This window comes from Lissotriton helveticus, chromosome 1_1 (genome assembly GCF_964261635.1).
Source record: "Lissotriton helveticus chromosome 1_1, aLisHel1.1, whole genome shotgun sequence".
NCBI lineage: Eukaryota > Metazoa > Chordata > Amphibia > Caudata > Salamandridae > Lissotriton > Lissotriton helveticus.
Window position 1 is genome coordinate 1145934927 of NC_136057.1, and position 27886 is coordinate 1145962812.

The 27886-nt window shown below is 42.4% G+C and overlaps 1 protein-coding gene across 2 annotated transcripts; it reads right to left on the reverse strand.

Moving 5' to 3' along the window:
* Positions 1–5178: 5178 nt before the first annotated feature.
* Positions 5179–27504, reverse strand: LOC144821671 (uncharacterized). Of its 2 annotated transcripts, none has more exons than XM_078678899.1 (10): positions 27365–27504; positions 26207–26265; positions 24451–24516; positions 23640–23714; positions 22982–23035; positions 20397–20462; positions 12964–13014; positions 12320–12343; positions 9387–9444; positions 5179–5376 (listed from the first exon to the last, which is right to left on the reverse strand). In XM_078678899.1, the coding sequence occupies exons 1-9, from the start codon at positions 27411–27413 to the stop codon at positions 9391–9393; spliced, it is 498 nt and encodes a 165-aa protein (XP_078535025.1). In that variant the 5' UTR covers positions 27414–27504; the 3' UTR covers positions 5179–5376; positions 9387–9390. The 2 variants fall into 2 exon arrangements, with proteins under 2 accessions (XP_078535025.1, XP_078535022.1); XM_078678896.1 differs by having other exon boundaries at positions 5179–5382.
* Positions 27505–27886: the final 382 nt, after the last annotated feature.

Sequence of the window (27886 nt, forward strand, 5' to 3'; positions counted from 1 at the left end):
CTGCTACCGAGCCGCCCCAGGACACACCCTTGGAACCTTCACCTGCCACTCCTGCAAGTTCGACTGCATCAGGACCCACACCAAATCCACAAACTCCAAACAGTGCTCCGACACCAACCACCTAAAGTGCTTACTGCTCAACACCCGCTCAGTCCACAGACACTCCATCGAACTCTGGAACCTACTCGACACTACATCGCCGGACGTCGCCTTCCTTACAGAAACCTGGATGAACGCCTCATCAGCCCCCGACATCGCCATAGCCATCCCGGACACCTACAAGATCATCCCAAAGGACCGCATCAACCAAACAGGAGGAGGCATCGCCATCGTCCATAAGAACACCATCCGCATCACGACCAGCTCCAACGATAACCTCGCTACCACCGAACACCTTCACTTCCAGATTCACACCGACCCCAAAACCACACTCAGAGGAACCCTTATCTACAGACCCCCAGGACCCCTCTCACAATTCAGTGAAGACATCGCTGACTTCATCAGCCCACATGCCATCCCATCCGAGAACTACATTCTATTGGGAGACCTCAACTTCCACCTGGACAAGAAAAACGACAACAACACCACCACCCTTCTGGACAACATGGCCAATCTCGGACTCAAACAACTCGTTGACACCCCCACCCACTCCGCCGGACACACGCTCGACCCTATCTTCACCTCCAGCAAGCACATCTCCGTCGATCACACCACAGCTCTCCATTGGACGGACCACAGCTGCGTTCACTTCCACTACAAAAAATCCACGTCCCATAACCCCCCACAACCTATTCCCCGAAGAAACTAGAACAAAATCACCACCGACCAGCTCTTCTCGTCACTTCAACAAAACACTCCTGCCAATTCATCGGACCCAAATCAAGCAGCCACCAACCTCACACAATGGATCACCCACAGCGCAGACGAAATAGCACCCTTGAAAAACCATCTAATCAAGCAAGGGAACAAAAAAGCCCCCTGGTTCAACGATGACCTTAAGAATTCCAAGAAGTTCTGTCGGACTCTCGAGAAAACCTGGAGAAAAAACCCTACAACTGACAACCTGGCCTCCTTCAAGAACGCCACCCGCAAACACCACCAACTCATCCGATCCACCAAGAAATCAGCATTTAAGGATCGACTTGACAACAATGCCCAAAACAGCAAGGAACTATTCAACATCGTCAAAGAATTCACTAACCCCTCTGCAGGCACTAACAACATCACCCCCTCCCAAGACCTCTGCGACTCTCTATCATCATTCTTCCACAACAAAATCGCCGAAATACACAACAGCTTTCATAACCAATCCGAAGACCAGCCCACTCCACCCACCTCTGAACCAAAAGCCCCCTCTAAAAACCTTTGCACCTGGAACCCAATCACCACTGAAGACACCATCCGCCTGATGAATTCCATCCACTCAGGATCACCAACCGACCCTTTTCCCCACCACATCTTCAACAAAGCAGACTCCATCATCGCACCCCATCTCCGAAACGTCATCAACTGCTCCCTCAACTCCACCACCTTCCCAGAAAACTGGAAACATGCCGAACTCAGCGCCCTTCTGAAGAAATCCACGGCTGACCCAACCGAACTTAAGAACTACCGCCCCATCTCGCTCCTCCCATTCCCCGCCAAAGTAATCGAGAAAGCCGTCAACAGTCAGCTCGCCGCCTTCCTCGAATCCAACAAATCCCTCGACTCCTCTCAATCAGGCTTCCGAGCAAAACACAGCACCGAAACCGCCCTCATCGCAGCAACAGATGATATCCGAACACTACTGGACAACGGAGAAACAGTTGCTCTCATCCTACTTGACCTCTCCGCAGCCTTTGACACAGTCTGTCATAGCACCCTCATACAATGCCTCAGCAACATCGGAGTACAAGGAAAGGCACTGGACTGGATCATATCGTTCCTCACCGGAAGAACCCAGAGAGTCCGCCTCCCCCCTTTCAAATCAGAGGCCACCGATGTCATCTGCGGCGTACCACAAGGATCATCACTCAGCCCCACCCTCTTCAACGTATACATGAGTCCCCTCATATCCATCACGCGCCAACACAACCTCAACATCATCTCCTACCCAGACGACACCCAGCTGATCCTCTCCCTCACAAAAGACCCAAACACCGCCAAAACCAACCTACACGAAGGAATGAAGGAAGTAGCCGAGTGGATGAAGAACAGCCGTTTAAAACTAAACTCGGACAAAACAGAAGTCCTCATCTTAGGACCATCCCCCTCTGCCTGGGACAACTCATGGTGGCCACCGGCCCTCGGAACCGCACCCATACCTACGGACCACGCACGTAACCTGGGCTTCATCCTAGACTCCTCCCTCTCGATGACCAGACAAGTCAATGCCGTCTCATCATCTTGCTTCAACATCCTACGAATGCTCAAAAAAATCTTCTGTTGGATCCCCACCGAAACAAGAAAGACAGTCACCCACGCACTGGTCACAAGCCGATTGGATTACGGCAACACCCTATACGCCGGAACCACAGCCAAACTACAGAAAAAAATCCAACGCATCCAAAACACCTCAGCCAGGCTCATTTTGGACATCCCTCGGCAAGCTCACATTTCCGACCACCTGAAAGACCTCCATTGGCTCCCTGTCAACAAGAGAATACATTTCCGTCTCCTCACCCACGCACACAAAGCCCTCTACGACCTAGGACCCGAATGCCTCAACACGCGTCTATCCTTCTACACCCCCTCCCGCCAACTACATTCGTCCAATCAAGCCCTCGCCGCAATCCCGCGCATCCACAGATCCACCATGGGGGGAAGATCCTTCTCCTACTTAGCGGCTAAAACCTGGAATTCTCTCCCCACCCACCTCCGCCTCACTCAGAACCACCTCTCTTTCAGAAAGCAACTAAAAACCTGGATATTCGATAATTAAATTCACCTCCCTCCCACAAGCGCCTTGAGACCCTCTGGGTGAATAGTGCGCTATACAAATTTCTGAACTTGAACTTGAACGATGTAAAATATTTATTTTACCTAGCTATGTTTAAATCCTGTCCAACATTTTGATTACTTGTCTTGAAAAGGTCTATCTGGACTGTAATAATCTCTAAAGAATATTTTTGTGGGGTCAACAGAAAAACACAGTGGAGATCTTTAGAGAAGATAATATCCCTCTATTTCTGGGGGTGGAGTACATTTTTCAGAAATAAGGATATACCATGAGCATTACATCTTTCACCAAGCATGCCACTGAGTTTCACCCACAAACTCAGAAACTCTGTGAGAAATCCATTGCAATTGATCAATATCTGAACATTATTCTCTTTGTATAGAGAGTTGCAGTCAAAAGCTTCTTGACGGCTAAAGAACATCTATAATGTCCGTCTGCTGAGGGATTCAAAAATATGTAACTTCAACAAATATGCTCATGTCTTAGAATGCATCTAGTACAATCCTAGTTCGAAATCTTCAACAAATCAATTTGTTGGACCTCATGAAATAGTAGACATATCAACTTCACCAGTCAATTATTTTTTGTCAACAAAATAAAATATTTTAAAGTGCGAAGCAGCAAATTCCAGCTAGTGCCATAAAAAATCTGGACTTTTCTTTTAAACAAATACAAATTAGCAGATTTTAATTAGCGTGCACTAATGTCAAGAATGGATATTCCTGAATTCTGAACTATATTATTTTCCAGTGACAGAAAATCAATTTAAGCTTCACACTTAGGCAGAGTTTTATACTTTTGTAATCCTAATTGCAATATGACACTCTTCTTTGAATTGGAAAAAGACCTAGGAACATCACTATCTAAGTTTTAGAAGTGATAATCTTAAAAAGGAGTCACTCACTTGGGACCAGGATTACAATTACCATTCCTATCACATTTTGTTCTTTAATGCAGGGGTCTCCAACAAAAGTATTAATGGTAAAATTAAAACAATCAAATGTTGAGGGTGCGATAAAAGGGAAGATGTTTATTTTTGCATGTGTTTGTTTATTGTCCAACAGTTTTGTGTTTGATGGAGTGAAATACAAGATAGAATGCAATAAGTTATGAAAGACAACTGAATGTTGTTGCAAATTCTCCAATTCTCCATGACCTAACACATCTAAAGATAAGGGTCCAATGTACTGATTTGTAAATTTCAAAAGTCCTTACAATGGACAAAAGAATGATCTTTAAATATTGGAAAATCAACAAAAGATAAATATAAATATAGTCTCCATTAAATGGTTTCTCACTTCTCCTGGGAGAAACTATCTTTTAAGCTTTAGCAAGACAAAAAGACCCTAATTTAATTATAGAGAAAATACCTTGAACTATATGAATAATATCTTATTGCCATTGTACATATCATCAAGGATTAGCAAAGCATATTCTATGCATTTGTCCTGAATTAAAAGAGGAGAGAATCAGCTACTAAAACAAATATTTAACTCCCTTAACATGAAAACATGTAGACAAGCATTGATTAAATGTATAGAATGTGCAAGTATTCCAATTACATACCGGTACATAAATATTTTCATGATCATTAAAATGTGGAAAAAGCTAGTTAAAAGCAGCTACCTGTGAACCTTGACCTCCTACTTTATAGGAGGAAAATGTTATATTTCTATTCTACTGGTTTATAAGCAAGATATTGTTTGTAGTTTACTTGGTCATATGGCTATGATTTGTACCTATAAACCTGTTTATGTGAAGTTTCTACCTCATTCTTATTGCCTCTTTTTAGTGTGTTGATCCATTTTGGTTAAGCCATGTATTTGCACTAAGGGTATGTTAGACGTAATGGGTTAAATAAATTTGGCTTTTTTAAAGGTTTATACATAACCCTATCTATTAATACATTATTTAAGCTTAAGCACTTTGAAATGTTATTCCTGTAGTAACTTAATATTCTTGATCAGGCACTTTTTGAAAACTGATTTTACAATGTTCTTGTATTATGTCTTTATTTTATGGTATTATTGCTTACAGTCTTCTTTTTTCTCACAATGTTTGCACGTGTCATGAAATATATGTGTATATTGTAGGATTTATTTTTCGGAATCATACAAGTACATTTTATTCATTCAAGTTATCAACAGTTCATTTAGGACTCTCACTTCTTGTACACTATTTTATATAACCAAACTGTACAGCCTCCATGTTAAGAAAAAGAAACCACAATTGATTCCAGATTAGGCAATCTTTGGTTACTTTATTGAAATCATTCAGAAAATTAAAACAGAAAAAGCAGAGCATTGAGATCATAATTTCTGAGTTAGGGCAATCTTAGGCAATTTATTGCATTTCAAAAAATGACAAGAGAGGCAAAGAGATTATTCCGAAAGTTGCATTTCTGTAGAATCATTCTGCAGGAACATACATCCGGCCCACTGATCCTCAAAAAAGAAATGGAAATGACAATATTTAGAAAGGCGTCTTTGGGAAGAAAGCTCTGAACAACATAGGCTGAAGATAATCGAAACAAAGATCTAGCTTAGAGTTTATTCATTGTACTTTGTTATTCTAGGTCCAATGTACATTTTGCTTTCTTATGTCAGCAGTGATCACAGCTCAAACTGGAATGATGCACCCTACTACATGACTGATTCATCATTTGGTAATAGGTTTGTGTATCAAGTACTTTTTTGAAGAATGCAATGTGAATTAACTATGAATTTGTGCAAGCACTGTTGAGTATGATGAGAAATGTTTTTATCCATAAATCATAAATCATAGGTCATAAATCATATACTATATTCCAAAATTAAAAATCTCTCACATAATAATTCCCATACATTTAAAGGTGAGCTATATCTTTCAATGGATTTATATTCCAATCCTTTATCAACCTGGTCTAAGAATAAATGTTGCAAATGACACTGCTACACAGGTGATGTGCATTAAGGACCTACTTCAGAGGTAATTCCCAGTATGGCAAAGAACATTAGACATGGAATAAAAAATATGTCCCTAGTGATAACACTAAAATGTATGAAACTATAGCTTCTTCAGATCAGATCAGCAACATCTTTATTCAGATAGTCAAAAGCCATGACAAAATTTGGGTTAAAAATAATCTATAATCATTATAATTTCAGCAGGTCCATTTTAATCAGGTGGCATTGTGTGTCATGCCCGAACAGCGTTCTAAGGAATGAGCCTACATGTACACATGTCTCCAGATCCGTCATTTGAACTAAAAGCCTCGCCAAAGTTCCGAATATTGTGCTTTTTAATGAGCGGAAGTAGAAATTGCTTTGTTTATTGCAAATAAATTCACAAAAAAGTGCAAAATGCTGCATAGTCTGATTAGAGCTCCTGTCACAAGGGCAATAGCACATATAAAGATATGATTGGTAGCCCAGGAGAAAACATAATTGATATTTTAACATGTCAACCCTAAATCAAAACAGCAAACTTCGTTCCCACTGCCCCCTCACTAAATAGAGACATTTAGTAGGAGTGTTAACTGCAACCGTACATAACTAAACTGCCACAGTGGACTTCCCCCCATTCTCATTCAGTCTCATGGTTCGCTCAAAGTAAAAACGAGATTGTTGCACAAATATTTTGTCTCCAACTGCAATACTTTCAGTATCCGTATAAATATAATTCAGGCCAGTCTTTCAAAGGGTAGACTCCACTCCTGCTAACCATGGGATTTGATGTCCACTTTCGCACTCAAGACAATCCTTAATATTGTCTCTCGCTAGAGTGGCCTTTGGATTCTTCCTTACCATAACTACTTTTTCTGGGCGATTGTGCAAGTTTTAATTCATTTGATATCTCTAGCCATTTAGTTTGACATTCCAATTGCTGTGCAACATCTAGCTCTAATCTACAATTTAAAAAAAAAGAATTTTTTAAATCCTGTTTGCCTCAGCAGTTACCCTACTTTTGACTTACTTCCTCTTTCTCACCCTCTCCTCCCAATGCCCTTCTCTTTAATTGACATGCCTGGCATTCCACCTTCTATTGTTTATTTTTTCAAATCTATCAGTGAGGTGCTTCTTACACCCTTCTCTTAAATGATCTGTTAAGACCAAGTACTTACTAATACCTGCTATATTTATTCTAACATTATCTACCTTCATACACTTTTCTGTTTACTTCCAGGAGCTGCCAGTTGTGTTTCTCATTTTTGTACATTTTGATTCTTCCATACCCATCCAACCATTTACTGTCTATGAAATTTCACTGCTGGGCAAACTTTAATTCCAAAGAAATTATTTGAGCTTATTTTATAATTCATAATTCCTTACTCAATATATTCCCTGTGGTACCTGCAAGATTTAGTTCAGTTCACTGAAACACTTGCAACTCAATTATCAAACAGCACACATGAAAGTATTGCATCGAAAAACACAATATTGTTTAGTTATTCTAAAAGGTTGAATGACCTCAACCTAAATAACAATAGTAGGACATTTTAAAAGATGTGTTTTTTAAAAAACCAAAAGGAAATATTTTTAGCTTCTGATTGTTTTTGTAATTAGCTGTGACTATCCTTAAATGTCTGATATTATAGGCCATGTGATGCTTAATTTAGGAAAGATAAGGAAACGTCTCAAATGATTAATATCACCAGGGGACATTGGTCCACATGTTTAAAAAGCAGTAAATGCAGGATTGAATCCCCAGATTACTCTCATATTTTGAAGTATCAGGCACATCTTTGAATATTAGACATGGTGATTGGTGGAACTCATTTATTGCCTGAATATAAATGCACATTGTGCATTGAGAACCAGGCGCAAGATAATTGCTTATTTGTAAAAAGATAAGTGTGCCAACCAAGCTGCCATTGATAGTAACAACACAATTACTAACCATCACACTCCTACAAGTGTGAAAATTCAGACTACGTCAGGCTTCCAGAACTATAAGAGTGGCTTGGGCAGCAGGTAATAGTATTTTTTAATGTATATTGAATTCATAATTACCTGTTGCTGTGGTCATCTCTAAATTAACCAGACAGCATCACCTTGTGCAAACAGTGGGCCAAATGTACAAACATTAGGAATGCAATTTCCTAATCGCTATTCTCTCTGAACTGCAAATATGAAACCAGTATTCCTAATGTATGAAACTCACTGAGTTTCTTTTAGGGATTGCTGGTGGGTCGCGAATAGACCTACCTCATGAATATTAATGGAATAATCTCCCGTTTTTGGAGAGAGTGATAAATCAAGAGGAGAAAAAACCCGTAGTATTTCCTTATCCTAGGTTAAGTATGGTGCAGAAAATACCACTGATTAATTTTGTTCTAGATTTAGCATTACAACCAAGAAATTGTAAGATCTCTCACTACCATCCCTTATCTTGCAAAACTACTTACTAATTACATTTTAGGTTTCCTCTATGTAGTTTACCCAACCTGCCACCCAAATGAGTTTGGAAATGACCTCCCATGAATTGTTCCACATTTTGTGGCTCTATCTAAGTGGACAAATTGGGAGGGGTAAGATACAAACCCTATCTCAGATCCAAAGTGGTGCAGATCAATAATACACTCCCCCCACAACTCCACCCTCCACCAATGATGGTCTGTCCAAGTGGGTCCGAACATTAGAAGCGTAGAGCTTGCCTCTGCACCACAAACTTTGCTGCCCCCCTTTTTAAAGTGTCCGAGGGCTCCACAGGAGTTCTGTATGCAATATGCAATGACACCCAGCCTCGTGGGTCGATTGAAGCTAAAGTTGAGAGCAGACAACACAGTTTGATAGAGCAATGGATCACCCCAGTACTCCCATGAGCCATGCAGAGCACTGCGCTTTTGTAGCAGCAGAATTTTCATATTGTCGTGAGCCGCTGTAAACGGCAGCAATGTCAAGGGGATTGCTTCAGTGCACATGCCTCTTGTGCACTGGCTGCACATTACTTCATAGAGACCCGAGGCTTGAAGGGTCCTTATTCTGAGCTTCCAGTTCTTGGAGACATTGACACTGTGCACATTATAATTAAAGGCAATTTCAGATGCCTCAAAGAGCTTTCTAGATCCCATTGGCAGCCTAAAACACATGGTCTAAGGATACTTGATCCATGTGCTAAATGGTTCATGTAAACCTAGTTTAAGTGAAAGAATATCCACAAATATACACCCATGGAGCATCACAGGGCCTGTCGAATTTAATATACTGTTACTCAGTCACGGTAAAGCTGAAGCAGGTAATGCAATGTCACATGGAAAGACTGTGGAAATTTCCATACCCGTTCACACATGTTATTAATGTACTTGTCTATCAACATTCTAACATGATTTACAAGCAGAAGCGTTTTCAAGATTAGAATCAATCATCAATACCAAGGTGGCCTGGGAGTCTGTGAGTCAGAACAACCTCTTGATGTCACTGCTGAGTTTACTGTAAAACTGAGTTTGAAATACGAAATATCTGTTTACCTTATTACACAAGTCCTAGTTTTGGGAGTGAAGGAAGATTCAGTTTTTCTAGCAGGTCCTTGAAAAGGGAAGAAAGAAGGATCTTTTCAAATGAAAATGTATCATAAAATAAATTGTGATACAAAAAGTTTGAGAATTTCAGAGTTTGCTATTATAATCTTTGCACCATGCATCACAAACACATTGCAATTCCTATGTAGAACAACATAATATTAAAGCCGTTTATGACTGTCATGTTAGTAGTCAGCAACTCCGAATGCATGTGGACGTTGCATGCAGTAAACACTGAGAAGAGAGGAGAAAGAGGAGGCGCTCCCCCAAAAGTCCCGATTTCGCATCATCTCGTCTGAGTGTGGTTTTGCCACTTTCAAGAGTTCAGTGAAGACCCTGTGAGACTTGAGGGGCACCCACCAATGAATGATGCCTCAACGCTTTCAGTCAGGATGTAGCATCTATCGCTTCCACGAGCTCATTCTCCCTGAGAACATACACATTCCATCTAGAGAATAGGAGCCTAAACTCTGCACACTACGGACATGAGGGACAGACTGTCTATAGTATGACATAACATGTGTCTTCATGTGAACAGAAAGTCATTCCAATGCAGGTAATCTTGGTGTGAGCAGTTTACACCGTTTGTTGTACCGGAACAGCTCCATGCTGTAATTACAAGAATTAATGTAGAATCAAGAGGTAAACAAAAAAAGCCTGGAATTGCCAATTTAATTTACTAAATTGCTGACTCAGTAGCAAATGTTTGAATTCTACCTCTTGCAAGCAGTTTTCTATCACGTTCACCTATGTCATATCTTCTTTTCACATCCCATTATTACACTTTAATATTAGTGGAATAGATTTATAATTTAGCCCTGGTTGAATTTTAAAGTTATGTGTACTTTCCCAGAGTGGTTCTATTTTCACGGAATTTTCATGTGACAACATTGAAAATGAGACTAGGACTATTGCTTCTACTTTCTTGAGCCCTGTTTATTTGTGTAAATCATTGAACCTTTTTCTTCAAGCACCCATTCCCAGTGCAGCCAGGGAAGTGTGAAGCACAAGAATTGGACATACAACATAGTCCCAAGTCAACACACAGAATTGCAATTTCCTGCGACCGATTGTGGAGGTGCAGTGTGACACCTAATGGAAGTTTGATTCTATGAATCACTGCAAGTCACTGTAACATTTTTGAGTTACTAACCTCTGCCATAAGGTTACTTGGTGCCGTAGACTTCTTGAGAAAGGCATTTGTCACTTTCAACCAATATCAGACGCTGAATTGCAGCATCAATATTATAAAATGTGTGCCTCCTGTGCAATACACACTCAGGTGCTGATTCACTAGAGGCCTGTGCCACTGAAGCGTCGCTTTTTATGACGCTCCGGTGACGCAGGTCTCTCAGTCATATCTATGAGACGATGCAAAGCCACCCTGTGTGGCTTTGATGGCCCTATAGATATGGAGTAAGGCAAGGCAGGGCAAAGCTCTGCGTTGCAATACTCTGCGTCAAGGAGGATTTCCCTGTGCGTTGCGGTGGGCGTTCCCATGTAGCAACCGTGGATTTTGACGCTGCCATAGATTTTCGAAATCACATAAGCCTGAGGCAGCACCACAACCTTACGCCTCCCCAGAGCAGGCGTAACGAGGAGAAATGTTTAGCTTCCTCCCAGTTTTACCCTCTTTCCATGCGTGCTGCATCCTACAGCACACATAGAAGGAGGACAACGACTCCATTGATTTTTCAAGCACATAAACAATCATTCCTACAATGCACCATGTTACAAAAGTGCCTGTCTTGGCACAAGGTAGCCAAAGCGGCACCAGTGCAGTGGGAAAGGACAGGAAGGCACCGTATATCATTAATATGGCTATTTCTACCCTTTCCTTTTGATGCAGGGCAGCACAGTAAAGTGAATTACTGCAATGCCCCGCGTCAAAAACCTGTAAATGAGGCCCTCAGTGCTTACCATGTGGACGACTCCAACTTCATGTTATGCAAGGATCCAGTGTACCGCTCTGTTTTACTGAATTCAGGGCAACCGAGGTTAAGGATATTGTATGTGCTCTCAAAGGATGACTTTCAGAGGGAGCATGGGTACTTCCTGGGACCAACCATCGCAACCTCCAGTGCGAGCAGTTTCCTTATCACATGGCCATGCCCACCAGACAAAGAGTGGCCAGAGGAGCACTCGTGCCCAGTGCTTCGAAGACTGGCGAAGTACTTGGTATCTCTGATGGGGGGTGCAGTCTGACGCAACAAACACCCTCAAGATGGCCCCTCAAGTGTAAGGGCAACAGCCAGCATCATCTGACAGAAGAGGGGTTGAAGCAACTGCACATACAAGGTTGTGTGTGCTTATGGGTATGTGCTGTAGTTATTGCAAACCAAGGCAAGACTTGGACAGGTTACAAAACATTCACATGCCCAAATCTCAACCTCGGCCATGGACAATTTGCTTTAATAGTGCCCCCTCTTGCTGCTTCTAGTGAGTTTAAGTGCAGAGATAGGTGCTGATGACATAAACCTCATCGATTTTTTAACGTTTAGGAATAATAAAGTCTAACTCCTACAGTGTGCTCACTCTCTGGTGATACACTTGTCATAAAGTTATATGTTCAGAATGTGGAGTTCTCAAAAGTCCATGTTTAAAGACTCAACCAGATTCACAAATGCATTCATAACACTGAACTTGAAATGTGTTGGTAGTGTTACTGAACGCCACACTAAAAAGATAGCAGATTTATCAAACTATCGTGAGCTTCTTCTAAGATGGGACTAAACTCTCTTCACTACGCAAAACACACATAACAAAGTTCTTACAGTGAAGAGAAATTCATCTGCTACCTTCCGAATATGAAGAAATTACAAAAATAAACAGATCCCCTTGGGTTGAGGGGATATTAACAAGAAGAGCTGTTTTGAACTTACCGCAAGTTTTACCAGAAGGGGACCCTAAGGGACGAGAACATAGATGTGACTAGTGTAAATCTTTTGAAGATAAAAAACATAATTTAGAACCAAAAATACCATTTCAAGCGCTGGAGTCAATTACACAAAGATAAATTAATTCATAAGTATAAGCAGTAAGGAGAACAAGGTTGGACGTGGGCAAAGTGAAAGAGGAAGTAGAAAATTGGGAGACAGCAAGAAAACATAGGCACTCCATTGGAGCATTTAAATGAAAGAAAAACTAGTTCTGCAAGCGTTGTCAGCAGTGGAAGACTGCATGTCAACCAAATCAGGACACTGAGAAACTGAAATGTTACTTAGCAGGAAAGAATACAGAGGAAAGCCATTGAATCAAGAAGAGACAACTGAGATAGACAACAAAGCCACCCATCATGAGCAAAGCGCAAACCCAAAACCTACTATATTTATATTGGAAGCAATACACCTGGTAAAAGCTAAAGTTGCCTGTATCTGAGATCTAAAAAACCACACCCCAGAAACCACATAGAATTGGATCTTCTAAGAGGAGAAGTCATGGGATTCTGCTCTTGGGATTTGAAGACTGAATGAGGCTATGAAGTCCTAGAAAGCCACTTCGAGATACATAACAATGAATCACTTACCAGGGCGTCACATGTCAATTCGAATAATGTTTCTTCAAGACCAAGTCCCACCTAAGACAATTGAGAAGTAATATAGTAAAATATCCTATTTTCAAAATGAACTGCATTGACAAAAGTACTAGTGACAAAAAATTGTCACACAATGTTATAATTTAAAATACTTCTTTTCATAACGTATTTTTATTTGCAGGTATACTCATACAGAAGAAATTATTGCTTTCTTTTTAGGTCTTGTCTGGGACAGTGCATGCACTGCTGCTTGAACGACATTTTGTTAGTTTGCAGAGGGCTTAGAGTAAGCATGGGCGGATTTTGCGGATCCACGATTCGCGGATTTGCGTATTCACGGATCGTGGATCCACAAAATCCGCGGATTTTGCGGATTTGCGGATCCGCGGATTTGGGGCGGGGCTTCCATGCGAGTGCACATGCCTCTTGTGTGTATAAAAGGTCAGAGACCGATCAGAGCAGCAGATGAAGATACAGAAGCTCCTGGCCACAGGAACAGCACGAGGATTGCGCTCGTGAAAGTCAAGGATGCAAAGGCCTCTGTCCAGCATCACAGCTGATTTTCGATGGTATATTTGGGAAGAAGGCACATCTGCCCAGCCTTGACAACGCTCACGATTGTTTTTTGGGCCGATGAATGAGTCACTGAATTTAAGCTTCAACTAGGGCACATGCTTAATTGATATCTGTAAGTGCTTCCGGTTGAGGTTTCATTTTTGTGCCAGGACCATCGTGCCAGAATGAACCCTGCCCTTCATATTTATTCAAGAAGATGCCACCGTTTTGTGCCATACCTCTACTCAACTGGAGTACTTTCTACTGGATAATCAGTAAGTGCTACCTCGTTGGGTAAATGTATAGTGCTTTTACTACACTACAGCTGCCTAAAGTGCCAGAGAGTTGTTTACAGCGACCAGGTGTGTGTTACTATGCAATCGCGCCGAAGGGCGCAGGGGTCCCGTGAGTGAGCTATCATAGTGGGTAAATGGCGGGAAGACGGTGCACACCGCGAGTGTGTGGGCGGGGCCAAACAGACGGGGCTTCCATGCGAGTGCACATGCCTCTTGTGTGTATAAAAGGTCAGAGACCGATCAGAGCAGCAGATGAAGATACAGAAGCTCCTGGCACAGCACGAGGATTGCGCTCGTGAAAGTCACGGATGCAAAGGCCTCTGTCCAGCATCACAGCTGATTTTCGATGGTATATTTGGGAAGAAGGCACACCTGTCTGGCATGTTGCAACTATTTTACGATGGCGTCGGCAAGCTGCCAGCGCCATCCTAAAATAGTTACTAAATTAGCTTCAACAGGAAGCTCTAATAGATAAAATAAAGCAGGTGCTCGAGCACCTGCTTTATTTTATCTATTAGAGCTTCCTGTTGAAGCTTACTTAGTAACTATTTTAGGATGGCGCTGGCAGCTTGCCGGCGCCATCGTAAAATAGTTACAACAGGCCAGCAAGGCTTGAACTTTTGCCCCCGGAATCCGCCGCTCGCGGATTTGCGAATTCACGGTAAATTCGCGGATCGCGAATTTACCGAAAATTAGCAAAATCCGCGAGCGTAACGCATTTTGCGCTCATGCTTAGCTTAGAGCCCACTCATTGCGTACCATGGTAAATGGACATTCGTCCTTCTACCCCCCTCCCCTCCATGTCTTTGCATCCGCCCTCCCATCTTTGTCGATGCTTGGTTATTGTGTTGTGGACAAATATGTGCATCTTCTAGCTGGGCCTTTGTCATGCCTCAGGCCAGATGAAGCTCTAATACTTGGCATGATCCTGGGACCCAAGCACAGCGAGTCCATGTCACTTAAAGAAACTCTTTGGGACAGTGGTGATTGGATGTGCCTTGTGTAATTATGCAGTGTTCTGATTGCTTCCGGAACTCTAACCCTTACCCATAAAATCCACTTGAGACCGGCAGCTCCAGGAGCAGACAAGGCCTAGCAAGATTGCTTAAGGCCCGCAGCATGTAAGTAGTGAAAGACAGTCATAACTGAGGTCCAGATGGCGACCCACAACCACTGACCTGGGTATATGCCACTGCACCTCCTGCATTACTGATAGCTCCTGAAACAGATACACTTCTGATTCAGGGTCCATCTTAATCCATTCGAAGCACTGAAATCAGATCTGTGTAGCCCATAGTGCTTTATCCAAAACCAACTTTACTACATGCTGAGAACTTATAACATCAGACGTGATTGAGGGTCGAGGCACTGCATAAGATCACACATTTTGAACCCGGTAGATGCCATCAAGCAACAAGTTCTACTCATTGTAGCTCTAGCTGTGCAGAGTTGTATGAGAGAGTGGAAAACACAAGTCTGTTGCAAGCATCTACTCTTCATTTGCCAGTATACTGAGATCTGTTCAGAAATAAAAAGTCTGAGGTCAGGGAGGGATGGGCCCTTCATGCCTGGGCAGTGAGCTCCAGATGCTTGGCATGTTACTCGTTCGGCTGAGGCATCTGTGTTCTGCCCGTTCATGTGTTTTTTGTTTCCCTTTGACCACTTTTCACAGCGGCGGGGAGGAGGAAGTGGGGCTGGAAAGTATTTGTTTATGTCACACTAGTTTTCCAGTCTTGCCTACCGTATGTTGGCGATTTTCTTACCCAGCCCCTTCCACCCAACCTCTGTTGTCCATGTTTCCCCACCTCCTCCCACCCACTGTTGTCTGTGTTTCCCCATGCTCTCTCTCCCCTGCTTTGTTGGCAGCTTACTGCCCCAGCCCTTTCCACCCATTCTCCATTGCTTGTGCTCTTCCCCATTGTCTCTTGTGAGTCCTCTCCTCTACCATTGTCCTTCTCTCCCGCCCTCCTTCCCTCTGTGTTCCCCTAACCCATCAACCTACTCTCCCATTGTTTTTATTTAGTAAAAAAGTGCATTCGCTCTGGCATGTCATCGCACATTCCTTTCTATACAGCCCTGCTGTTGTATAGGATGGCTAAAAATCATTGCTAAAGGCAATAGCTCGAATAGGTGAGACCTATTGGCTTTGCCAATGCATATTGTGCTATGTGTAAGGTAACGAAACAGACTTTCTGGAGGCTTGATCTCCACTTTTTGTCCCAATTTCTGCCCCGTATGATACCAAGTTTATGTAAGACAGAGTGTCCATTAATGGCTGCAGCACTGGTTGAGCCACCCTGTGTGTGACAATGCACAAAATGGCTCCCGGTCGGCCATTGCAGACTGGAAGGGCAGTGGGAAAACTCCTAGTTCGACTATGCCATTCAAACCAATGGCAAAACCCCGACTTTCCTTAACAATAAATGGAAGTCTCCCCTAAGGAAGGCCTACCGAGCCTTAAGGCTGGGAGCTGAATATTATTAGGATAGGTATTTTTACATATATGTCCTAGCAGCATCACTTCAAAATTGTTGTTTTGCTGACGAAAAGTTAGTGCCCCATTGGCTAACACAGGGTTATCAGCTGAATTCTCAGGACAACTGAGATGAGTACTGTAAGGTGCCAAATTAATTTTGGCATTAAATCCAACTTGATGCTCTGGTCAAAGTTAATGTCACTATTAAAGAAATGCAACTTTAAAAAGTTGCCACTCTGTGCCCCAGTTTGATCAGTCACATGGTCACTGACCACCAGACAGCTTTCTGCCCACCTGGGCAGTGGTGTGAACAACTCCTAGGCTTCGGAACAATAGCAGCCTGCTGCAGGGCGAGGTGCCACCTCACCTTCACAGAAGTCATTCAAGACGTTAGCCCAAAAGGAAAGCCTTAAAGGCGAAGCCGCCTTTGGTGTGCAAATGGTGATTCACACTCCTGGGGGGCTGCCCTTTGTTCAGGTAGACAGGGTGGTGATGGGGACAGAAAGGGAAGTCCAGTGCCCAAACTGTTTTTGCCATGTGCGTGTAGCTCACAGGTAGGCACACCTCTAGGGTGGGCTACCAAGCTCCTCACATCCGAGGAAGGGTTCAGACATCTTGAGATTGGGTAAAATAGTGCCATCTGGGAATGCTAGATGTTATACATAGCCCTAACGTTGTCACCAAGAAAGAGGGGACCTGGTAGTCCTTTGGCTAGTGACCGCATTATCCCCCCAGGGAACTTTCTGGGAATAAATATGGCACCCTGGCTTCCTGAACTAGAGATTGCATCAGAACTGGAGAAAAGACTGAAGTACTGCCATGCAGACCTTTGGACTTGGCAAAGAGATGTTGCGCCATGTGCTGGACCGCACTTGCCACGTCTTGGGCTAGTGAAGGGAGAACTGTGCCTCTGGTTCCTTGCTAAGGAAAATGTTTCTCCCCAGCTCCAGCCCAAAGAAGTGACTCCAATGGTCAGTCAGATGACTTCCTGGAACCAACACCAGGGACATGAAAAGCTGAAGTAGCCCAACTCTGCAAGTCAATACCCACTTCAGGAGAATCCCCAGAGACCGCTGGTGGGGAACCCAAGAGACCAATCAACAATGGTCAAAAGTTGCACCTGAGTCAACTGGACCCAGGAGTATCATCTAAGTCCAGGTTGATCACCCAAGAGGGACACCAGCCTCTGCCAAAGGATACTGCTGGCACCGAGATGGACAGAAAACAGTAGCCCAGCCACAGTTGCCCTTCTGTGGTCGCAAATAGAACTTTGAGGAACCCTAACTTCTGTGGCTAAAGTCACCTCATCTGGCACGTGGACTGAGGAGTAACCATAAAGGCTCCCTCATAGACCGCATAGCACCCGGAGCATCGTTGAGCATCTTCCATCTCATGATTTCGCAATCTCAGGGCCACTCTGTTGAAGTCTATGGCGGTCATGCTGTAAAGTTTGGAACTGGACTGGAAAAGCTTATGTGTCCAGGTAACTGTACATTGGTTACTGACCTCCTAGACCTTATCCTTGTCGGATTTTGTCACACAAGACGCGTCAGAATAGTCAAACTCAACTCTTACAAACTTTTCAAAAGTTTTACAGTTACCAATGCTTCTTTGTGGTAAAAATAAGATTTACGTTTCCTTAAAAAATCTGTATCTCCAGAACCCTGTGATTGATTTCCTCATTTTGCTCTCTAAAAATGCATTTAACAATTCCCCATTTTTATAAATTGGTGTCAGATTTGTCATGTGGCCTTTTAATTTCATTGTTTGGAACTGTTAGATGCTTTACCCTAGTTCCTTTGTGGAAGGCTTGATGTTCGAGGCCATACTTACCCAGGGTTGAGATTAAGGTTGTACAAATGAGTGTGACTGGACCCATGACAGTTTTTTTGAGTACTATATTCTATAGTAAGGCCGCACAGCCATACCATATAATACACCCAGATGAGTCACAGTATTAAACATATGTGCACAGATAAAACTATATTTTAATTCAGCTTTAGTTTCAAATACTTTAACAAGAATGCCATAAACATAGCCCTCATCTTACGTTTTTTTGTCTTTTACAGGAAAGTACATGTATACACCCAAAGCTCATCCACATGGGAAAGGGTGTACCACTGTCCCGCACAGGAATGAGTGGGAAGGTATCCAACACTCACAAAGAGGGAGAGCCTACTTCTGGGTGTCACAGCAGCAGTCACAGAGGAAGGCCGGAAGCACACAGGATTCGCATATGAGTCCTTCCTACATTGATGGTGTGATGCAAGCTAACACAGTTGCAATGCGTGAGTGTTGGCGTAACCTATTTTATACCAAACCATTTGTTAAATAAATAATAAATAGATTTAAATTGGATTTTTGCAATTGGTGGGCCTAGAAAACACTTTCTTCTCCCAAGAACGTCCTGCAGCAGGTGCGTACCTGAGGGAGAACATCCTTTTCAATGCAACTTTTACCACGCAGTGCCTTTACGACGCAACTATTACAACGCATGTCATTACAACGCATAGCGCTGGGAGGCGCTCTAGGATAGGGAATAGATTTAATTTACTATCCAACACCTTCCCTACTATCCACGGGGACTGGAGTTGGAATAGTAAATTAAACTATTCTCTATCCAGCACCTCAAAGCACTATGCGTTGTAACAGCATGCGTTGTAAAAACTGCGATGTAAAGGCATGCGTGGTAAAAGCATGCGTTGTCATGTCATACATCCGTACCTGAGACATACATATGCAGGAAGGGCTATGCAGCCCTTGAGCTGTCCACTCTGCCCTCCTGCAACATAAGCGTCCTGTTTGTCATCGTGTTCTGCAGTCTGGGTGCACATCTGTGCTGCATAATGTGTGGTCTACAAATGTGCACTCAGCTGATTATACCAGGAATCCATAGTTATTATCTCTGAATATTGCTTCCTTAGCCTGACTCACAAAGCTACTATTTATCTGTGAGTAGGAATGTGTTACTGCTGGAAGTGGGAGAGAGGGTCACACCAAGGCCTGGAATAAAACACTTCTACTCACAGGAAAAGCTCTATGCGAGGACCTGTGCTGGTGATACTAGTCTTTAAACTGTCATTTTACGTCTTAAATAATTAATATATGGGCACTTGACATCAGATGTTTTAATGGCATGCTCTAGGTGGTTGACCTTAAAAATGCAGAATTTACATCATTGGCTAGGGGGCTGATTTACATGCTGGTGGTAAGGAAACTCCATCGCAACAGTGACAGAGTATCCTTTAGCGGCAGCATAATGGCCCGCCCGCTCGATATAAATGCAGGCGGACCTTTGGCGTAACCACAGTGGAGACTCCTCTGTCCCTGCCATGGTTACTCCCGTCTGATAGCCCAACCACCAGGATAACATTGGCGGTAAGGGGCATTTTTTGGTATTAAAAAAAAAGCTGAAAACCCACTTTCAAACTCAACAAACCATTGACAGGAACCATTGTGACGTATTCTCGACCTGCCAAATTATAAATCGACCCATTCGTGATCACTAGGAGAATGTTTAGAGTAATAACAACAAATGCTGCTATAGGCTGATATACATATTTTATTGCCTTGCTTGGAAGGAAAGGGGGCATCACCCAACGGAAAGGGACACATGATTTTGTCTCATATTAAATTCAACCACAAGGACTCCTTTTGACCCCCTTATGGTGTCCCTGGCTGCTGAGCCTTCGCCTGACATACACGTTTGTCCTTCTTTAGCAGTGGCAGGGCTACAGTAAAGGGACTGGGTATTTGACAGCAAACTGTTAGAGGGATCCTAACCTATTGTAGGGCCTTCAGTTTTACACACAAAAAACTGCAATACGTCATATTTTAATACCAATACTGACTATGCAAAGCAGGACAGGGAGTGAGGCACTGATAACGATCCAATAAAAAAAATGTTATGCTGGAATTGTAGGTTGTTGCCTCTTCAGATCGTCCATTAAGCCACATGCAGACTTCCCGGTACTAGGCTTGCTAGACACTTGCCTTGTTGTGATTGGTTGATAATGGAATGCAGTACCTAGTCTCATTTACTGATACGGAGGAAATACAATCCAAAGCAGACATTGATTCTAACCGTCTCATCTTACCAGGATATCTCTGAGGGGACCCTCTAGTTTCTTAAGCACATCTCCAACTTTTGCAGTTATTTCTTCCTGAAACACAATTAATGACATAATTAGAAAAGACAATGTTCTCTTAGAAAGTACTAATTCAAAACGGTATAGAACTATTTAGCTTATAAATTATATTTTGCTCTTTTTACTGTCTAGCACAACTTCAGATTACCAAGAACTTGGTATTAAGCATCTTGTCCCCTCACTGCTTAGTCCAACACATTGTATTTGCTTTTCTGCCCAATATTAATAGCACAAACAGGCTACTGCTTAAATATTTGCTGTTTATTGAGCATCAAAAACTCATCCCAAACAGTTTGACTTCTTCATGTTTGTTGCACAGGGCACAAAGTTTTAGGAATGTTTGCTGGTTGCACAACCTAGAACAATTCATATATATATAAATATATATAAGGTGGGTATGGTGGCCACTGCAGCATGGCTCATGTACAAGCTATGACCTGCTATCATTAATTTAGGGAGGCATTATTTGGGTGGAAGATGGAAAAACCTGTCAAAACGTTTTGAGTAAGTTAAACAACTATGTGTGCTATCACTCCCGATGAACAGCAGTCTCGCGAGGCTACATTTAATCATTTGGAGAAGTTCCCTCCATCTGTGTCACTACTGAGTGTTGTCAAGGTGTGAGGACAGTATGATAAACAATGGGGTGGGTTCCAATGGCACAATGGGAGTGTAGGCACTGCTGTGGTATGCAGACCCCTTGTGCATTTAATTGTGCAGTGTAGTATGATGTAGTGTAACTTGACCTCTGGTTCTAAGAGCAGGCAGAGTCATCTGGGGTGACGTATGGTGTGACCTGAGAGTACACGGTGTTCACGTGTGTTGAAAAGCTATGTCCAGAGAGCACGTTTGGCTGCTATCAGCTTCATGTTGCACTGGGAATGCTTTTAAAACGGAAGAAACCTCATCTCCAGCTGATAATTTAGTAATTTGAGTTGTTTCTCCCCTTACTTTCAGGGTAATCACCACTCTGTCCGTGCAATATTCCTCACCATGGACGAGAATCTAAATTGTCGTTTCATGATAACGGAACCAAACACAGGAATAATAAAAAGGGCAACCTACAACATTGACCCACCACTACATCGGTGCAATATGGATGCGCCAGTGTTTTGGCCCCGCAGGGTTGATAATGTCCTGCTGTCCCAGGAGTCCCCTTTACATGCTGCTCTATTTTGAAGAAGAGTGCTTGGTTTTAAAGGCGCGTAGTGTAAATCCGCTCCGCCACACCTCACCAGTCGAGAGAGACAGGGCTGTGCTGGTAGCCAGTGTTTCACCCAGAAGCTGGCGTAGTTTATATTTATACGCAGGAGAAGGAGTTTCTGTCAGACTTCACCCTAATGGTTGCATTCAGAGGGTATGCCTCAGGCAGATCATAATATACTGGTTGATTTAAGACTATGAGCTTAAGGACTCCTTGTTTGTATTCTGAGGCACTCGTAGGGAAACAGTCAGCCAGTGACTGGTAATAGCAGACATACAGGCAGAAAGCTAGTGACGATATTGTAGAGCAGTGCATCTGTGGACCTGATCCCCTAGTGTTCCACCACGTTTTGCTGACTACATTCTGAAACTGAAGAGTCACCCCAGAAATGATGTCAACTCGCGTTCTCTGGCATAACTCTTCCCTCCTTAATGTACCTAATGAACCGCCTCAGTTAAAGGTCCCCTATACTTGAATGAGGAGCAGCTAGTGTAAGGCAGTGAATGCTTTTAAGAAGATGTGAGTGTGCCTTTAGACTCTGGGGGGCATATGTACAAGCCCCTATCGCCACCACAATGTCACTTATATCGAAGTTGTGGTTACGAAAGCCTTAGTTACAAGGCAGCGTTAAGACACTTAATGTGACTTAATGCTGCCTTGTAAATAATGCCCCCTTTCACCCATTCATTTTGACGCTGCCCCCTATGTGCAAGGGTGGCGTACATTGGAGGCAGCGTCAAAATTAAGACCAGGTAAAACCTTGTCTTAGTGCATTATTTCTCCTCGTTTTTGCTTTTTCCATGTGTGCTGCCTTGTGTAGCACACGTGGAAAAAGCAAAATATCACGGATTGTTTATGAACAGAAATGTGTGCCTTCCTGTACATAAACAATCCTTTAAAAAAATGCCATTTTGTGATTTGCATGTGTGCTGCATGAAGTAGCACACTGGACAGTGACATAATGGCCTTTTAGGATTGTTTATGTGCTGGAAGGGACACCTTCCTACACATAAACAATCCTCCGCTCTACGCAGACACCCTTACCCTCTGGTGCAAGGGTGCCTGCATTGGCACTAAGTTGCTGCACTTAGCGCCATCGCAGTCGGAAACGCAAGACTGCACCACATTCTTTTAAATATGGTGCAGCCTTGCATTTCAGAAGTGGCGGAGAGAGGCGTTAAGCCATGAAGGCTAACGCCTCTCTCCACCACTTCCTTGTACATATCCCGCAGGGTATGAGAAACTGCACCACATCTGCAACTCTCGAGTCTGAAGGGGGCCATTGCTAATCCACAATGAACAACGCTCACCATTAGACCCTTAGACTTACCACTGTTTCATGTCCTTTCAGCAGAAGCTCATCAATGTTGCAGCCAAGTGTTGTCTGAATGGTGAAGGAAAGAAGTTACAATATAAATATTTCATACACAAGTAACCTCAAATATTCAGAAATGAGAAAGGCTAAGAGAGTTTTATTGTTCTGATCACTTTTTTTAACATATTCATAAATATTTAAGCTGAATAAGAGAAGATGCTACACTTCATAGTGTATATAATGTGTGATACATCAGTGGATAGTCTCAGGCCATGGACAGGCCACATTCTTTATTGTGTCCAGATTTAATCCCATTCTCAGCTGAAGAGCACGCCGGCACCAACCTTTGATACCAGTGTGCTTGATGGTACCCCAAACTAGAAATGTGATGCTGGCCAACCACTGGTTGTGCTAGTCTATGTTCAGGGTAGTCTGGCATCTAGATGTGATCAGAAAATATATTAACGAATGAGCCCATTTGACCTGATCTTAATATAGGGGCTGGAAAACCCAAATGTGTACATGCATACATTCAAATACTAGTAGTATCCAGGACCACAGAGAGTGTATGTTCACAGTAACATGAAAGACGCTTTTGGCATTTCCGCATTCTTAGTAATGTCAGATTGATAGAAGAGTGAGATAGAAGACATGAGAGGCCACTAATACTTACCAGCGCCTTATTTACTTTCTCCACCATTGCTTTCCATTCCTCCAAACTACATTCATTATCTGTTCCCTTCACCTTCTGGAACGAAATATGAAAGAATCATGGATAAAATCTACATTGGCCTCTTTGTAGGTGAGTTGAACTGACAATAGCTAGTTGGCTTTGAAAGTCATTCTTTGGATTTTAAGACTCCTAGAGGAGGGCGCATTTTGGCTACTGTAATCAGTGCAGGGAGTATAATGCTTATGTGGATAGGGTATTAGGTTGTGGGGTAGGGTGATATGCTCATCAATTAAATCAGAATCTCTAGCAGTAATTACCTTTGAAATAGTAAAGATGCCGGTAATGCGGATGGGGGAGACAGCAGAGATATATTACTCAAATCCTTTGGAGATCCCTGGAGTCCAGGGAGCACATACATGCATTGGAAGGGCTAGAGTGAGTCTTGAGTGCTTAGATATTACATGGGCCACAGCACAGAGATAAGGCCTCTTTGGATCCTGATACCATGTTCAAAATGCACTTACCAGTGATACCCTATTAACACTGAGGTGGAAGTTGAGCTCCTCAAAATAAAACACAGACACCAGACTAACATGAGTCAGTCAGAAATGCAGAGAGGCATTTCCCCAAATGTATACTGATTTATGAAATAGAAGTTTCTTGGTGGGTTGGGGATAGAAACCTGGTATCACTGAGTAGATTGGGAAGATGGAAACAGAGGAATACCAGAAGGGGAAAGACTGACAGCATTGCATGTTCTGAACAACAACCCACTCAATTATAAGAGCATCAATGTGACGTCGGACTGTACCTGACAATGTTGATATGAGCAGAGAAGATCTTTCACACTCTTCAGAACTTCCGCCAGGTTTTTTTTCTGTGTGGGAAAAGAATGTCAACAATATATGTTAGGAATTTCTTGTGTAAGAAACATGATGCCACATTTCTCATTTCTAGTTCACTCAAACTCATCTGCAGTCCACAGAAAATTATTCTGATCTTATATGGACTAAACATATTCTTCTCCAGTCTCTCCTCCAAGTAGCCATCCATAGTTTTAATGTTTCTACCTATGGACGAATCTCGCAAAGGTCCTACTCCAAAGATACAAATGTGCATAGTTAGGTAAGGAGCATTGATGAATGTTTCTGTACTTCAGGGACATCCATGGCATACACCACACGGTACTACAGTACACGTCATATGCTTCAATTATTAAAGGTTATGAACAGGGGATTTCCACCCTGAAAAAGTTGACGGCTCATGCACAACCCTCAATGTTGTAAAATGAGATCGCATAGGCGGGGCCATTTTGTAATTTCTCTAGAGCATGCAGGCCAATTGTTCATTTTACTAATGTGTTTATACATAAAATATTGGGATATTGAATTAGTGACTCACAACTCTTTTTTTTTATCTTCTACTGCTGTAACTAATATATATCATGGAATGACATGGATTCTTCCCAGCTTACTCTCTGTGCTTCGTGATGTAGAGTCTAAACTTCAAACCATTAACAATGTGCTCATAAGTAGTTATGCATTCTCAATCTGGAGTGAACTCTGTACACAGCTGTTATCCACTTGTTCCTTGGGTGTGTCTCTATGGTACATTCTATCGCTACAATTTTGATTCCAGCCTCCACAGACCGTAACAGAATCACTCCCCATTAGGAGACCTCAATGGTACATTCTGGCGTCTCTCACTTGGGATTAAACAGGTTGTCTGAAATGTTACAGCATGACACTAAGCTAAAGGTTGAAATTATATATATATTAAATAACTATATATTTTTATGTTTCTTAATGATCTTAGTGTGGAACAATATATTTTTTCGAAATCTTTGTACTTACTTCTATAAGTACAGAAAGACGATATTTTTTTAAACAATATTTTTGACACAATATATTTGTTACACAATATTATTTTTTCAGATATTGTGACAGTGATCCAGGCTCACATCCACCCTAATTAATATCCCACTTTCTTACACATTTCATATAAAATAATTGAGAAAACATTTGACAAAACACAAAAGATAATTGATTTAGATTTCTGGTCAAATATTCTGCTGCAGTTTGGTAGGTGAAATAAAATGTATAGAAAACCCCAAACTGCAAGATACTTTCTCATACAATGCACATGGTCACAAATGACAGAATCAAATGACAATGTAATGTTCCGTTGTAGTTTATAGCTGCGATCATACTTCCGAGTCTGAGTTCGAGTAGGGATTGGAATTCTGATATATGTGATATTTATACCTCCCCACTGATTTCCCCTTACAGATCTGACCAAGTAAAACATGTATTTAGGGAAGAAGTACAAAGGCAAATCATATTATTTGTGGTGCAATAAATATATGATCTGCATGTAATGCCTAATTTCTAGAGCCACAATTTGGATAAGGAGTTATATTTTGCACCTAGGAAATAGTTCACTTCCAAATGAGACATACGGCAAAAGAGGGGTTGCCTTAAGAAATGTTTGATGCTGTGGGATAAGAAATCATACAGCAGTCTGAGCCCCGAACTTTAACTAGCATCACCCCTCCATGACAAACTTACCAGAAGCTCTAAATCACACTTAGGAAAAGGATGCATTTTGGAACCAACGGTGGCAGAAGCTGAAAAAAATGAATAGTAAAGAACATTTTTTTTTATTTGGTATTCTCAATCTAGGAATTTCACTACAAGTAAAATGTCCTCCGATGAAAACATTGGGAAGGAATGGTCTAATAACATTATATCTCAGAGCATTCCAGCAGGGAAGGCTCCTCCACTAAGTCAGAGGAGCGTCGACCCATTGGTTTCAGCACAGCAAAAAAAAAGACAATAAAATGCTGTTACTATCATTTTACTTTTCTGTGCTGAAGCAGTTCGGCGAGGCGGGGTGGAGCTGGATTGCTCACAGAGCAGGGAGAGGAGTGGTTGGGGCACATTCTAAGTGCTCATGATGGTTTGGCAGGCCATCTTGGGCTGGCCAAACATTCATGCGCACTTTGCATGTTCTCCACCGGGCTATAATACACAGCCTGGGAGGAGAATATGCCCAGGCTCCGGCTGCCTGTCTGAGCGCTGAACCACGGTGCTCAGACCAAACAACAACACTGCTGACAGCAGCGTTGTGATTGGCTATGGGGAGTCTGGGAGCCTGTGTGCTTTTGGTCCACACAGGAGCAGAGAAAGGAGAGGATGGAGGAGAGGCAGCTGCCGGCCAGCCAGCAGGTAAGTGCTCTTTCTTTTTCTTTCTACCCCGCTTCCTCCCTGCACCACTACTACTGGCCAGGAGCAGCCAACAGTGAGTTCCAAAAGAATGTTCAGACATTGACAAATTATATCACTTTTCACTTTTATTTAACAAGCTTCATTCTCTTGATCTTTGGTGTGACAGGCAAATAATACTGCCACCACACACATAAAATGGTAAGGACAGTAGATCAATCAACAATAAAAAAACAAAACTTTGGAAACCGGTGTTTTATGGAAATGCGATAGATGTCCACAGGGGCTGTTAGAGTAGCAGAATACAAATGCCATTACTTGCATACATATATGTGTTTCATGGAACAACTCCTGTCTTGAATATTTGGTGAGCTGGCAACTCCATATTTAGCTTGTCAATGTCCTGATAAAGATACACTCGCCTTAGCTATTATATACGCATTATTATACATTTGACTATATAATTGTTTGGCTCCTTAGGGCCCTCCTGTGTATACTCACCAAAGGTGGTGCTGAGGGCCACCAGCACAAAAATAGTTGCAATCTTCATGGCAAATCGAGGCTTCTCCTTCAAGACTTCAGTGGCAGGGTGAGTTCAAGTGTGGAACGCTGTCTGCCGGTCCCCTTTATTTATACTAGAAGAAGCCTCTCGACTCCTCCTACAATGTCACAAGACACCTGGAATGTTCTTGTGCAAGTCGTTCTTAGCACAAAGACTGTGAAACAGTATTTTAAGGGTGACCTTTACACTTCCTCCAATTTTTTTATCCAAACTTTTCCCTTTGGCACAAATTGAAGGAGTGGTTGACAAAAACTCTTTGTTTGATGTTCCCTCTGAAATACACATGTGTACAAAGAGGGTTAACTTTAAACATGGAATAATGCCATAACAAACGGATCTGAATTCTGGACGGGACATCCGTGTACCCGGCTCATCATCTGCTCTAGGGCATTTAATATTGTTTGAGATGAATGAAGTCATTGTACATTAACTGTTGAATGAGACTCTTTAATTTCGCCTGC